The sequence below is a fragment of the Bos indicus x Bos taurus genome, chromosome 9, assembly GCF_003369695.1.
Source record: "Bos indicus x Bos taurus breed Angus x Brahman F1 hybrid chromosome 9, Bos_hybrid_MaternalHap_v2.0, whole genome shotgun sequence".
Classification (NCBI taxonomy): Eukaryota; Metazoa; Chordata; class Mammalia; order Artiodactyla; family Bovidae; genus Bos; species Bos indicus x Bos taurus.
In genome coordinates, this window is record NC_040084.1 from 14,768,483 (window position 1) to 14,784,560 (window position 16,078).

A 16,078-nucleotide genomic window follows, 5' to 3' on the forward strand; every position below is an offset into this window, starting at 1 on the left:
TAATCAGAATTTATGAGGGTGGTATTCAAATATGAAGATTTTTTTTTAAATTCCCCAGGTGGGTAGGCAGAAGTCAAGCGCTACAGCTCTAGGAATATGCCTGGTAATCTATATAATTATGAAAGCATCCAGATTATACAATTATCAGTCAGATTTCAGTTCCATGCTTTCAGGCACCTTCATTCAGGTCCCTGTTCAAAGAAGCATATTCTACCACCCTACCTAAACCAGAACCTACACCCAGCAGTATCTATCCTTTAGCCCTGCTCTACCTTCCTCCAGAGCACTTATCATCCTCTAACTGTTATGCTTTACTTTATTAGGTTACACTAATAAGTAAAGCATATACAAAATCTCACTCAAAAAAAAAAAAATGAGCCCCATGAGGGGAAGGACTTTGCCTATTCTTTCTTATATTCACTATAGAATCCCAGCACCATTTCTACCAGTACCTACCACTGACTAGTTGCTTAATCTAAATCTGTGGAAGGAATAAAAAGGGATTCAGAGTTCAAAAAGTAGATAGAGGTGTTCCTTTTGTTGAAACAGGAGAAAAGGGTGAGTCCAGATGCCAGTGATTTTGTAACCTTGGTGCTAGAAAAGTGAGGTTCTAGTCTGGCTTCTCATTTCAGTATGAAATAGCTGTTTCTATAAGAAGTAACAAGAAATCATGTGAACAGGATGAGGTACAGAGTTGGAATCTGGAAATTTTTGAAAAGAATCGAGAATATGGCTGGTCAAATTACTCTGTTGTCAGGCAAGTTGAGGTTGGTCATAATGAATTTACAGACTTGACCATCTGCCCCAAAGGCTGATTTTGCCCTACTGTGCTAAGTACCCTGGGTATAGTCATGGTGATCCAAGCAGTTGGGATAATCTGGAGTTAAGGTTTTAATATATAGGTATGACAGAAGGATAAAGGAGTAAGGGAGTTTGGCTCATCTGGAAAATTGGGCTATTAAATAGCACTTTTCCTTTTGACTCAGAAGTTGACAAATGGTCATAAAGATAAAAATAACCATTAAGTACCACCCATGGTCTAGAGAGAGTCATAAAGCATCTTCCATTGGGACTTCCAAGAATTTATCAAACTGGCTCTGCCATCCAAACTGTGACTCCATCACACCCAAGCAGTCTACATTTGCAAAAGAATCAAGAAGAATCCATGGAAGCAGGGGAACATTGGTGTAGGGTAGAGAGTTGGGGCTTTTACTTTCTATTATAGAAAGAGTGCTTCAAACCTTCACCCAAAGCGCCAGGAAAAACAGTTCATAGAGACTGAGGTGTGTCTTCAAGAAGCGCATGTTATTCCATTGGTGGTTATGTACTACACAGAGAACTTGCTGACCTAACTTACATGCCTACGTGCTTGAATGGGGGGAAAGGCATGGGAGACAGCAAGGAAACAAGATGTCGTATTTGTGGGAGGAGACTTCCATTTTTCATTTGGCTTGACAAGGAAGCCTGAGTCTCCTGTGGTCACATGGGTACCCAGACTTGAGCCATCTTACTAGAATCCCCCCTAATAAGACTTCAGGTCTGGCGAGAGAATCTGAGAAACAAGTAACTATAAAATATTCCATAGAGACAAAAGGCTGAGAGGGGGTTGGGAGTGATCATTCTAGAGATAACTGGTAATGGACAGAGACCCAGAAGGCTCCTCTGAAGGGCAAACACAGGTCCCCAGTAAGAGGAGTAGCATTTGGGCACCATCATGCCGTGAGCATTGACATTCAAGACAGGATTCTAGTAGACACAATAAGTGGAGACAATATTAACCTCCTTTTTCTCTAGTTCTCATCCCCTAGCTGAACTCTGAAGAAGCTGAGTGAAAGCACTGACATACTGTCTCTACAGTTCAAGTCCTAAGTTCTGACTTCAAGTTAGAAGGGAAAAGGAATACTAAATTAGATTTCAGATTAATGTTTTCAAGTGGATTAAATTACACTGGACTGGACTGGGGTATTCATGCTTATTCATGCATTATATCAAGTATTCATGCTTGAAATAATCTGAAAGCAATGGGTTTGTATAAGGTATGTGAAGGGACAGGAAAATAATATCCAACAGAACATAACTGAAAAATAAAGGAAAGTAAACTTGGAGTTTAGGCAGTTCATTAAACTGGGTATGTTACCAAGACATGAAATCCAAAGTGTATAAAGAAGAGAGTGAAGATGAGGAGGTGCTGATGGATGGAAGATCATAGAAGCTTCACAGAACTGAGTGTCATGATGAAGCTGAAAAGAGCCCCAGTGGGGGTACTTGAGTAGGTGAGCTGGAAACTGAAGAAGAGTGGCCTGTCTAAATCAATGATTTCAAAGTAGTGGCAGTTTGATTCAAGTCCAAGAACTTCAAGAGACCGAGCAGCTGAGATTAAAAGAAAATGACCATGAAGATGAAAAGGTCAAATAGCTGAGATAATGTTATATTTGTCATCAAACATGGATGCTTAAGACACCCAGAAGGTGGCAGATGCTGGGGTGGGTAAAAACACTGATGGCCCTCTACTAAAGCTCCTCCTGATTGGGGTGGAGGAAGCACAAGCTGGAATCAAGATTGCCGGGAGAAATACCAATAACCTCAGATATGCAGATGACACCACCCTTATGGCAGAAAGTGAAGAGGAACTAAAGAGCCTCTTGATTAAAGTGAAAGAGGAGAGTGAAAAAACTGGCTTAAAGCTCAACATTCAGAAAACTAAGATCATGGCATCTGGTCCCATCACTTCATGGGAAATAGATGGGGAAACAGTGGAAACAGCGAGAGACTTTATTTGTGGGGGCTCTAAAATCACTGCAGATGGTGACTGCAGCCATGAAATTAACAGATGCTTAACTCCTTGGAAGGAAAGTTATGACCAACCTAGATAGCATATTAAAAAGCAGAGACATCACTTTGTCAACAAAGGTCCGTCTAGTCTAGGGTATGGTTTTTACAGTGGTCATGTATGGATTTTGAGAGTTGGACTATAAAGCAAGCTCAGCGCCGAAGAATTGATGTTTTTGAACCATGGTGTTGGTGAAGACTCTTGAGAGTCCCTTGGACTACAAGGAGATCCAACCAGTCCGTCCTAAAGGAGATCAGTCCTGGGTGTTCATTGGAAGGTCTGATATTAAAGCTAAAACTCCAATACTTTGGCCACTTGATGGGAAGAACTGACTCATTTGAAAAGACTCTGATGCTGGGAAAGATTGAGGGCAGGAGGAGAGGGGACAAGAGGATGAGATGGTTGGATGGCATCACCGACTCAATGGACATGAGTTTGGGTGGGCTCTGGGAGTTGATGTTGGACAGGGAGGCCTGGCATACTGCAGCTCATGGGGTCATGAGCAAAGAGTCGGACACGACTGAGTGACTGAACTGAACTGAACACAAGGAAAATACATGACAGTTACGGGAAGCTGAGTATGAGCCCCAAAGGATAAAGGAATTTTACAGAAGGAAGGACTGTTGGCCTGGAAACAGTGCTGAGGAGTGAGGAGGACATGTCTCCACCTACCAACTCTCAGAGGCATATACTCTCTCATAGGTATCTGCAAGGTCAAGCCAGGAGGTGCCAGGGTGGCACCCTGATTTGCAGAGACATCGGTAAACCACTTGAAGAGGGTTGAGCAAAGGACGTGACAAGGTCAGGTGTGCATTCTAGATAAATCACACTGGCCTGTGTACTTTGAGGGCTCCAAGGTAAAGGCGCAAAAACAGCTGCTAAATGGTCATACCAATGGAATCCAGATCTCTTGACGCATCAGGCTGGCACCTGTCAACTACAAATTGGCACTTGTCATTTTACCTCTAGGATGACGGAATCACAAATGCTGCTGCAGCTACTGACCTTCAACGCCCCCTGAGGGAGTTCAGGGTGGAGAGCAGATATGAGGCAACTCTGTGTTTGGGGCAGGAGGAGGTGCGGGCTGGCAGAACAGGTCCTCAGATAGTCAGATATATTCAGAAGCCAATATTTGAGCTCAATTATTGTATCTCTTTATATCTAGAAAAGCACTAAAACCCTTCCTGGTGATGACTGTTCCTCACGACTAGAAGAAAGCTCACAAGACTAGCAGAATCCTTGTGGGAAAATATGTACTTGATTGCATAGACTCCCCCTTTATCAAAATCACATATAACTGAGTTCTTCCCTCCTGCCTCTCTGGAGCAGGTTCTCAGACCTGAGGTGCTCTCAGTAGGGCTCATTTTGCCCCAGATAAAGCTTAACTCACCTTCCCTGATAGTTCAGTTGGTAAACAATCTGCCTGCAATGCAGGAGATCCCGGTTTGATTCCTGGATCAGGAAGATCCCCTGAAGGAGGGATAGGCGACCCACTCCAGTATTCTTGGGCTTCCCTTGTGGCTCAGCAGGTAAAGAATCCGCCTGCCATGTGGGATTCATGCCTGCCATCCATCTACCCACTCCAGTATTCTGGCCTGGAGAATTCCACAGACTGAGCAAATTTCACTTTCGCTTTTCACAATTCTCACGTTGTACATTTTTTTAAGTCGACAAAGGCTACAGGAAAAAAAGACCATTTAAGAGACTGCGATTACACTCCTGGTAAGAGATCCCAAGGGTCTAAAATTGAGTAGTAACAATGGGGTGATTAAGATATGTATGTAGGAGCTCAGTCAGTTAGACTTGATGAATTGGATGTGAAAAGTGCAAGGAGAAAAAAGTTTACAATCACTCAAAATTCTAGCCTCAGAAACTGGCGGTTGATGGGAACAATGGAGGAAAATCAGATTTATGAGGAGGTATCTTAGGATTTTAGGGCTTCCCTGGTGGTTCAGTCAGTAAAGAATCCACCTGCAATGCAGGAGACTGCCTGAAATATAGGAGAACAGGGTTTGATCTGATACTGATGAAGTGAGTCTGATTCTTCCCACTTAAAGTGAAGACTTGGACTGGGATGGTCTCAGGGGTCTCCTTCAACTTTAAAATGTATGTATCGGAAATTACAGGTGAGTACTATGAATTTGGCGACCTACTTAAAACCTCCTAATCAAACAATACAATCATTTATCTAGTCTTTTTGATCTTAGTGTCCAGGAAGTATTTAAACCTTATGTTTTGCTCTGTGGAAAATTTTCTTTCAATACTTCTCTCTTCAATTGATGTTGGTTCTTTCAAATGAACATTGTTTTCTTTGGTATTTAAAATGATGTTATTGTATTCATAAAATATGCAAAAGAAGGTATCACTAAGGAATTACTCTTTTTGTAGTTAAACATGCTACTGGGTAAAGTATGGTATAGGAGAGTGAGTTAAGTGCATGTGAAATCATGTGACTTGTTAAAGGCTGTTTGGTTGTTTGGGGTCTCCTAGGATACTTAGTTGTTTTTCCACCAACCCACATATCCTCTACATTCCTAATAAAGCCTTTGGAATCTACTGGGCCTTTAAAGGCTCTCTCACTACTTTCTATGACTTCACCATATCATTAAAAATCTAACATTATTTACCATAATTTAATAGTAACAAGCTTTGTAACCGTATCCAAGGATATGAACTTGTTTGTTGTAACAATGGCCTGAATAATCCCAAAGGACATTAAAGAAAAAACATACCATGTCAAATTTTCAGTAGTTTTATTGAAAAATGCCTCTTTTGTTTCAGAAATAAATAATATAAGGCAGTGAAATTCACAATCTGCAGTTAAAATATAAAAGCAGCAATTCTATGTTCATAGTCTTGCAAACATTTTCCAACTGCTTTTGATAACTAAGAAACATTATGTTCTGGAAAAAAAAAAAGTTCATACTAAATATACAACACAAACATGCAATTCCATCTCTGCAGAATAATCTGCAATTTGGCATAAATGTTAGCGTGTCTAAAACAAGGAGGTTTAAGGCAATATGGAACTGTGTCCAGTTGATACAACAACTTCAGCTACATGGCTTAAGGTTTGTGGTTTTTAAAAAGAGATGTATAAGAGCATTCTATGCCCTAATGTACGACAGAGAATAGAAGAGGCAGATAAACAGTTGCAATGGAGTGACTTTTCCCTCTTTTTTGGTTTTACGAGGGAAACTGCTTGGATGGGTGTGTAACTGAATTGTAGGTAAGTATTGGAAAAGATAAACTGCCTTCTCGAAATACACCATCGCTCTGGGTTCCAGGACTTAACTGCTTAAGAGTTTCACTGAGGCTGCCTGCTGAGCTACCTAATTAAGGCACAAGGCACGTTCTCTCCCCGCAGCTTTTGTGAACAAAGGATCTTGCAAGCAACTTCAAGGGCAAAGGTAAAAGACTTCTACAGACTGCGCGGGCAGCGAGCTAGGCTTCCTGCAGGAACAAGGTTCGCTAACAGTCAAAAAGGGTACTCTCCGATGAAGCAACGCCGGAAGAAACGTGGCAGGTAAGACGTCCACTGCTCCGTCTGACCTGTAAATGGGAATCCGAACACCTCCCCGCAGCCCGGCCGCGTTGCGCAAGCGCGCGGGGTCAGGGTCACTGCCGGGGGCGGTGGGGCAGGGCGCGCCGCCAGCGCGCGTGGGGAGGATGCTCGCCTGCGGGCTCGTCGGCGCCGTAGTCCTCGTACTCGTCCGCTGTCCGCTCGGGCTCCACCGGCACGATGAAGGGCTCGTGCCCGCCCTCGGGCACGTAGGGCTCTGTCCGATTCAACATTACAGTTATGGCATGATTTGGAAGAATACACACACACCAAGAGCTAAACCATCACCCGAGGGGACTGCACTTCAGTCTTAATCTCATGACTATAAAGGCAGAGAAATTACAACGTTCTGATTCCATTTGCAGAGAGAATTTGGTGATCTGAAATGGCACTTGTTTGTAACCTTCAGAGGTCCAGCAGTAAATACAATCATTGCACAAACACCTGGAAAGGGTCAGCAACTGGGCCAAAGAAAACTGTCAACCAACCCAGGTAGGATTTTTTTGCAAATCCCCAAGTAACTTCATGACTTCAAATTCCTCAGTTCAGAGAACCACTGGGAAAGATGAGCAAGTGATGGGGAAGTTATATTAGCTCCTTAAAACTGAACTCTGGAGGTGAAAATCAATTATCACCAAGTAATATACAGTACACGACGTTTTCTGTGGCTGTCTGGCCCACAGCCTGAGTTACAACTGGTGGGTGAGGATCACCCGTGACGACAGCAAAACAGGAAGAAAAAAAGGGATTCTAAAATTTTGGTTTGAAAAGGATGATTACAAAAACCCAAATGAGAGTACATGTACATAAGATAATCAGACATCGCTAACAAGCAAGAGATGAGGAGATTCTAATTCGATGTTATTCTGGCAGAGAGCAAGCGGCAGGCAGAAGCTGATTGTAGAATTGTTAAGTGATTTTAGTGGACAGTATCACATACAAATCATTTACAAGCCATAATTAGTTTATTATTTACATAAGGTACTTCTCTTTAACCAGGTTAATTGTTTTTCCCGAAATGGCATCATCTCCGCGGTTAGTAGTTTTATTATGCGCCTCTTTCACAACCGAGGCGCCTCATGAGCTGTGTTTGAACTTTTTTTTTAAATAATATTTTTCTACATTATTACTGAAATGCATCAGGCTTATAAACTAACACCACTGCTTTTGTCTCATTCAAGTTAGTATAAAGAGTCTCCACCCTCCTTTATGATGTCCACCCGGTTCGTTAACCAGATCTGTGGTGAGATTTCCATACAGACTCATTTTCTAATAAGCACGTGCGCAAACATCTCAGAAACAGGATTTTCATGTATTCAAACTGTAAGCAGCACTGGCGACTTAGAAAATTTGTTAGCCGGAACCTGAAACAGGTCAAAGATGATAGTTTTTAAAAGTTGAATTACTATGCAAAAAAAAAATATCTATACACATTCATTTAAGTATGTAATGGTTAAATTATATATGTATATATCCATATATTTCAAGTTACTCATACATACCAGAAGGCAGAGGTAATTAAAATTTCTTTGATAAAGAATGAAATTACAATTTTGTGAATGGTTTGCATAAGAAACTTAAGATTCATGATTCTTTTTGGTCATATGTAAGTATGCACATAAATATATAGATATATAGATATTTAGATATTCAACTACTCATGCAGTACTTGCTAGTAGCCAACCATATCAAACAGCATATCATTTTTAAAACTTGCAAGATGCTTGAGGGTGCACTGATGAAAAAGGTCACTGCTGACCACTGCCCACAGCATTAATTTTTTAATCTCTAAATCAGCATACTGCCTCTGTCCCCATAGTCCCCGAATTCAGGCTTAAGAGACTTCTGCCTCCTGTAATTGTCAAATTGTCAAATATTAGAATTTCGTGACCAACTCTTGAAAAATTAGGTTCCAGAGTTTATAAAATACTAATTCATGGACAAAGCGAAATAGTGAAATATTTTCAGTTGCCTCCACTATGTTATCAAATAGTCTGCCTACACATTAGATTCCCAAAACAAATTTTATATATATTCTTAGCATTCTACAGGGTTTTTTTAGGCAAAAAAAAAAAAAAAAAAAATTCAATAACATTCTTTGAACTATCAGGAGAAACAGAAAAGTTTATGTTGTGATTTGATAAATGCAGAAGTATAGAAAGAAGGAGAAAATATTCAACTTCTATCAGTGAAATAATGTCATTAAAATTAACATTGATTCTTTTGAGAGAGACTATTACTATATAATCAAAACACACAACTGAAAGAGGTTCTATCTTCAAGAAATCCTAAAATCAACTTTCCTTCAATCCTAGGGAACTTTATTTCCATACAGGTTTTTTTAATTCAGTTGAATTTGGGTCCTTATAATGGCAACAACATACCTGGATAGCCTTGTCCATTGTATGGGATGCTGGCACACTGGGATGAGTCACAGTATCCAGGAGGACCCGGGGGGCCTCGGATACCTGAGTTTCCAGGACGACCAGGGGGACCTGGAGGACCTCTGGAACCTGTGGACCCTGGTGGACCCGTCCTCGATTCTCCTTGTGGACCTGTTGTGGGTTTAAGACAAGTATTGCCCCTCTTGTTAAATGCGTCTCCTAAGGCAGTCAGCAATACTTTGGCACCTCCACTACTTCAAGACCAGCTGATTCTCTAGCATATAGTAAGAAAATATTTCCTTAGAAATCACCAGTATGAAGCAATGTTACTTCTGAATCTACTGATACCTACTCCTGGTTAACACAAATGTAAAGATTTAACCTCCAGGGCTGACCATGGTTGCAAGGGTCTCATGGACCTTATAGTGAAGAAAACAATTCATTCTCAATCTAGTAAACAAAATGCATAGAACAACTATTCTTTCCTTCCAAAACATCAATAAAAAGCCTGTGAATGAAATCTTGGATATGTCAGGATTTCCAACGAGGATATATTTCCTCAGTCCATTAGCAATAGTCTATTAGTCTATTAGCATCTTGAAGAACAGCGGAAGGAACAGGAAATGACACCATCCTTAACAGCTGTGAGGCCAAACAAAACAAGTAGAAAAAAAACAAAATAGAAATCCCATAAAAAGAAAACAGCATCCCTCTGTCACTAAAACTCAGACCCTAATGTATTAAAGTTACAGTAAATCTTAAATAGAATGTGCTGAAACTTTTTTTTAAACAAAACATAAAAATGAGCAGGATCAAGAGGAACTTCTTGCTCAAATATATACCATGATGATCAGCCTGCCTGAAGCTCACAGGATGAGTTTGTGCCTCTGAGGAGGGTTGTGTGCTCTCTCAGTCCTTACATGTTCTCTTGTTTGATGTACCAGCAAAACCTACCTGGGGGGCCAGGCAGCCCTCGAGGTCCTGGAGATCCAATACCCCTTTCACCTTTCTCTCCCGGCAAACCTAAGCAAGGACAAAATGGTAAAACACAGAGGGAAAATTATCTGGGAAAAATGTAGGTTTCATCGGAACGATAATATTTGATTCAAGTAATTCATTTCCCTTAGTAAAAGCAGAACCCAATTTTTCACAGAAGTCCACTTTTTAAGCCAAAATTCTTTCTAGACATTTGGGTAATTCCAGATTCATGGCCAAGAAACAAATCTGGCTACAACTCAGGGGAAAAATTATTTGAAGAAAACAAATATGTCGAATATATTATTTTAGAAACAGTAATTAAGAACAGAAATCTTGAATAAAGAATTAGAACCCACTGAAGACATCTCAAAGGTACCTTAGCTTCAGTAACCCTATGAGGATGGCAGCTAAACCATCAGAATTATAGAAACATCTAGGTTTTCCCCAAATTGTTAACCACTACTTTCACAAAGTCAGTCCCCAGCATGCTGAAACATCTGGAATCAGATAATCTTGTTTTTCTTCTTCTCCTTCAATTATACTTATCTACCATGAAATTAAAGCCAAATAAACACATAAGACCAGTTCCAGACCCTGAGTAAAGGAACCAGAAGAATTTGGATCTAAAATCGTAAGGCTGCTTACATTCAGTTGCTGCCCAGCTCTTGCCAGTCAAAACAATTAATAAGGTTTTAGCGCCTGATTCCCTTTGCCAAGAAACAATTTTGCTCGCTAACAACAACAATCAGAAAACGGCATTGTCTTGACTGAGATCTCCTGACAAAATCTTCCTGTGTTCTAAGATAAGGATCTCTATAGCCTGAAGCTGCCTAGAAAGAAAAACAGGTTAAGGGATGCGTGACTCTTCTGGGGCTGTCCAAACAAGACCAGCGTTGATTGCCAAGCTCAGCCTTCCACACACTTTTCGACCCAGCTTCTACACTTCCAGATTCCTTCCTTGTTGCCTACCTCGTTCCCCCTGGGGCCCCTGCATCCCTGGTGTGCCTGGGAAGCCGGGCCGCCCCCCAGGTCCTGGTTCTCCTCTGGCTCCTGCGCTGCCGGGGGGGCCTGGGGGGCCTGGAGGGCCTGGCTGGTTGCGACTAGAGTGGTAATCATTTGGAATCTGGTTCAGCATCTGATTGAATCTGTTCATCTGACCTAAAAATTAAAATAAGACTTATTAGTCAGAAACCCAGAAAGGAGGGGATGAGGACATGAAACAGATTTCTCTTAGTACTTAGTGACATTCATCTCTGTTCCTGCCCGCTCCGGCAAACATTTTAATTAGAATCCCAACCCTAAAATAAAACACTCCAGTCATCCCAGACAAAATGATCCCTGATAAGAACACCAAAAACTGTCTAGTAAGCCATCAGCATTACTCTAAACATAAAAGACTTGTGAAAGTTTAACGTGGGTCTGATATGAAGCCCCAAGGTTTTGCCCGATGATGTCACTCAAAAGAGAACCTTTTTTAAAATCAATAAGTGACAGCATTTGTGTGTGTGTGCCTACAGCAGTGATAATCAGGCTTTAGTGTAAACTGAAATCACCTGTGAGTTATTTCAAACACTACAAATTTCTGGGTCTCATCTCCAAAGAGTGATTCACCAGATTTAGGGTGACCAAGGAACTCATTTCTCACACGCAGCATCAGTGATTCTAAAGCAGGTGCTCCTCGGAACCGCCCTGGGAGAAAGCTGGCCTAAAACTTCTGAAAAGGGGGCCTTGAGTTGGAGGTCACACTCAGTTTGCAGGCACTGGGCCTTATCACTTAATAAATTTCATCGAATAAGGAGAAAGAGTCTGTGAATCAAAAGGAGGCAATAAAAAGTTCCCCATCAACATGGACTTTTCAGGATCAAATTAATCTCCACGGTCCACGGTCCTCCTTCCTTAAGAGTTAGTAAAACTCAAACGTCATAACTTAAAAGATGCAATGATTGCTGCTTCAATGGAAACCCAGTAAAAAATACTAATGCTGAAACTGAAAGGTCCTTTTAAAATGTGATTTTGTATTAGACTGAATATAAGGATAACTGGCTATGATTTTACCTTGGGTTACTGTTTTATCTTGATGACAATCATTAAAATATCATCAGCTTTATCTAACAGGATACAAATCTGACAATGTATAAAAAGAGGTTGTGAAAATGAAATAGAAACATTTATCTTAGAAAGTATGTATCTTAGAAAATACTCTGCATTTTCCTGCAATTAACTTAAACACTCATATATTCAAAGGAAAAGAAATTTTACCACTTATCAATTGTTCACAGACTTGTCTTGCAACTGCTCGCATCATGTTCTGGGAAGCGATGTCTCCCTAGTGAATTAAATCAGCAAGTACGATCAGCATATTATTTTCATAGTTCCAGAGTTCAATGTTTAACACACAAAATAAACTTGTGAGTCAAATTTTAAGAAATACATACTCTGTCGCCTTTCTCTCCTTTCAGTCCTGATGGACCCTGAAATAGAGGAATTTCAAATATTACAAACTGACAAACACGGTCTAAAATGACTTATGAATGGACATGATGAAAGACAGCAAGGTCTACTTTCCAACAAAGTAGCAAAATCACACATCGTGTTCACATTGAAGTTACTCACTTTTTGCTTGTCTGTAAAAAGGAATCTAATCTGTCTCCCTCTCTCTCTCTCTCTCTCTCTCTCTCTCTCTCTCCCTCTCTCAGAAGCACGTGTCCTCCAAAATAGTGCTGAGATGTGAATTTTATGATCATGTTCAGAAGTTATGTATTGCATCTGCATTTTATGATGCCCAGTCACAATAGAGATCTGGAACTGAAATACATGTCACATTGCACTTGCTACCATTCTACCCTTTTTTCATGTCACGATGGCTGGGGAGCTCAACTGGCTATTGTAGGTTAATCTTGGTTCAGTTCTAGTAAGAACCCAGACCTTGTAATAGTAAGACCTTCCATCAATTCCCTAACTAAACATGCATCTCTAACTAAACAACTTCTTCTAGTGATTTTGTGCACTGAATATGAAAGGGCTACATGCCTCACTTATTAAAGAACTTAATCCAAATGGTGGTCCCACATCCAAACAGAACTACAGAATTTGTTGTTGTTGTTCAGTTGCTAAGTTGTGTCCAAGTCTCTGCGACCCCGTGGACTGCAGAACACCAGGCTACCCTGTCCTTCAGTATCTCCCGGAGGTTGCTCAAATTCACGTCCATTGAGTCAGTGATTCCATCCAACCATCTCGTCCTCTGCCGCCCCCTTTCCTGTTCTGTCAGGCCTCTCACTGGCCACAAGAACATCTTGGAAAAAGTCTGCCTTCTAGTGGAAGAAGTTTTTGTCTTTCTGTGTATCTCCAGGCTACCCCCTGAAAGGAATACCCACACCACTGACAAATCTAATGTTCAGATAACATCCCAAACTGCATCTTACCGTCTCCAAGACTTTTGCCTCAACTCCTCAACTTCCATCCAACTCGTCTTCCTTTCTCCCATTTTTGCCCCTTTCAAGTCTGTTCTCCACAGAGAAGCCAGAGTGTTACTTTTAAGAGGAAAATCAGCCCATGTCACTCTTGGCTCCAAAGGCTTCTTATCACACTTAGAATAAGTGTGGGCTGGATAGACCACGTGATGGCCTCTGCCCGGGTACTGACGTCGCCTCTCCTCACTTCCTTCACTTCAGGTGCTCGGATCCCTCCGCTGTTCCACCCACGTGCCACACTCACCTCCCTCAGCCTTTGTTCATCTTTCCCCACACCTGAAATAACGTTCCCACAGATGCTCCCAGCCTCACTGCACCTGCTCGGACAGGCTCCCTGACCGCTGCATCTGAAATAGCCCCTTCACACCACCATAATGAGCCCCTAACCCCTTACTCTGTGTCTCTTTTTTTCATATCACTCATCATCACCAGAAACTATATTATGTATTTACATTTTTGGTCTATATCCCCCACTAGGATCTCCATGAGGGCAAGGACTTCGCCCTGTTTATGGTTTTATCCAGACCCTAGAATGCCAGCTAGCACAGTTAGGCACCAAACCAAAGGGTGTTGAGTAAAGGAATAAAAATATTCCATCAGCAGTTCTTGGAAACATCCACTATACAACATCAGGTATTGTACGTTAACAGGAAGACAACTCTGCATACAAGCGCTAATGACAAGTTAACAGTGACTGAGCTAAGTTCCCTGCTAAGACCTTTATAACATGGAACTGCTAGTTTTGATTTTAGAAACTAAACGCAAATAGAAAACAGAAGAAAAGGAGGGGCAACTTACCACCTTAAAAGGATGGTTAAAGGAAGGAAACAGGGTAGATAACATCCAGATAAATGTCACCAAATTGTACTTATAAGAAAAACTGGAGCTTGACTCTCCCCTTACCAAAAGTACTGGACTCCCATGGAAACATTATTTAGCTTGGAGCCTTTTGTAAATTTCAGGGAATCTTTTTTGCCTTAACTGCTACTTTGTTCCCATTTGTTGTTTTGTTTTGTTTTAATTTACTGCCTTTCTGAGATTGGTCTAGTATGTACCATTTAGAACTCATCTTTATTGCCAGTATCTTGAGATCTCATTTCAAGTAAAGGAAGTAGAAATTTCTTTCAGGTTTCTAGCTGCAGCCATCAATTACATCAGTGATATTCTTATGTTAAACTCTATTTTTGGTCATCATAAAAAGAAATAGAATTCTGAATGGGTTGAAAAGTTCTGTGAATTCTGAATGGGTTGAAAAGTTCCATGCACTTTTAACCGCTCTTGTGAAGTTTCTGCCATGATTCATTAATGAAAAGAGAGTGATAAAGTCGTGCTAGAGTATACACAGAGTATGAGGCATATCAGGAGGCCTTTCATCATTATGCTGCTTGCTTAATTTTATGTAAACGTAGAAGGAGCACCATGGCACATAAAGATTCTACCCTAAGTTCAGTTCAGTTCAGTTCAGTCGCTCAGTCGTGTCCGACTCTTTGCGACCCCATGAATAGCAGCACACCAGGCCTCCCTGTCCATCACCAACTCCCGGAGTTTAAACTTTTTTAACTTGGGTTTATACTTGGGTTTATACTTTTTTTTTTAACTTGGACAATACTTGAGAGAAGTTCCATTCAGAGAACAGCTCTGATAGGTGTGTCATTACTAATATCGGACTTCATGATCTCTGAAATAAATTTTTATATTTCAGAATTCTACTCAAAAAACTGCTTAAAATAAATTTATTCTTCATAGACATAAATAGGGAAGAGCTTGTAAGGAAGAATATGGAGCCCAACAATCATTACAAATATGTGCTCAGTCGCTCAGTCTTGCCTGACTCTTTACGACCCCATGGACTGTAGCCCACCAGGCTCCTCTGTCCATAGAATTTTCCAGCCAAGAAAACTGGAAGGGATTGCCATTTCCTACTCTAGGGGATCTCCCCGACCCAGGGATCAAACTCCTGTCTCTTGCATTGGCAGGCAGAGTCTTTACTACTAGCGCCACCTGGGAAGCATTCAGTTTTGGATTTCTAAATTTGCAAATAGAAGATATGCATTATACCAGCTCCACTGTTGGAGAAGGCGATGGCACCCCACTCCAGTACTCTTGCCTGGAAATCCCATGGACGGAGGAGCCTGGTGGGCTGCAGTCCATGGGGTCGCTAGGAGTTGGACACGACTGAGCAACTTCACTTTCACTTTTCACTTTCATGCATTGGAGAGGGAAATGGCAACCCACTCCAGTGTTCCTGCCTGGAGAATCCCAGGGACGGGGGAGCCTGGTGGGCTGCCGTCTATGGGGTCGCACAGAGTCGGACACGACTGAAGCGACTTAGCAGCAGCAGCAACTCAACTATTATTTTAATCAAAACATCTGATAAAAAGAAAGTTAAACTAGATATGAGTTGGAGCAGGGCAGTGTAAAAAAGTAAGACAATGGATTAGATAAATTCTTTTAATTCTGGGGCTAGTGCTCTAGCATCCTCCATAGAAGAGGCCACAGGACGTTCACAAAGGGTTAACTTGCAGAGCATCCACGGGGGCGCCATGCACCATCATGTTTTTCTGTCTTAAGCTGCATACCACTCCTAAATAAAAAGAATGATTCTGCTGACCCAGCTCTGAGTGTTTATACAGTGCAGAAATATGTGTCTTGGCTCATAATCTCATTCTCCTTTTAAAGAAACCCTATGACCACAGTTTTCATCCCAGAATGTTATAACTTGGAGAGAAAAATTTTAGAACTAGTACTGAGTTAAATCCATGGGTTTAGCATAGTTTCAACAAATGCTTCAAAAGTATTACAGCAGAGATAACATAAATATGCCACAGTCTTGCAGTCTCTTCATCACTCACAG

The 16,078-nt window shown here is 41.2% G+C and overlaps 1 protein-coding gene across 3 annotated transcripts in view; it reads right to left on the minus strand.

Moving 5' to 3' along the window:
• Window positions 1–5,566: 5,566 nt before the first annotated feature.
• The window catches only part of COL12A1 (collagen type XII alpha 1 chain), a 117,707-nt gene continuing 107,195 nt past the window's right edge, over window positions 5,567–16,078 (minus strand). Inside the window, exons 61-66 of one of the 3 annotated variants that reach the window (XM_027550948.1) lie at window positions 12,190–12,225; window positions 12,014–12,080; window positions 10,724–10,912; window positions 9,731–9,799; window positions 8,777–8,947; window positions 5,567–6,609 (exon numbers count right to left, since the gene is read on the minus strand). In XM_027550948.1, coding sequence (XP_027406749.1) covers window positions 6,449–6,609; window positions 8,777–8,947; window positions 9,731–9,799; window positions 10,724–10,912; window positions 12,014–12,080; window positions 12,190–12,225 — 693 coding nt within the window. In that variant the 3' untranslated portion in view covers window positions 5,567–6,448. Of the gene's footprint in view, window positions 7,757–8,776; window positions 8,948–9,730; window positions 9,800–10,723; window positions 10,913–12,013; window positions 12,081–12,189; window positions 12,226–16,078 lie in introns of all 3 variants that reach the window. The other 2 variants (XM_027550949.1, XM_027550950.1) reach the window with 2 other exon arrangements.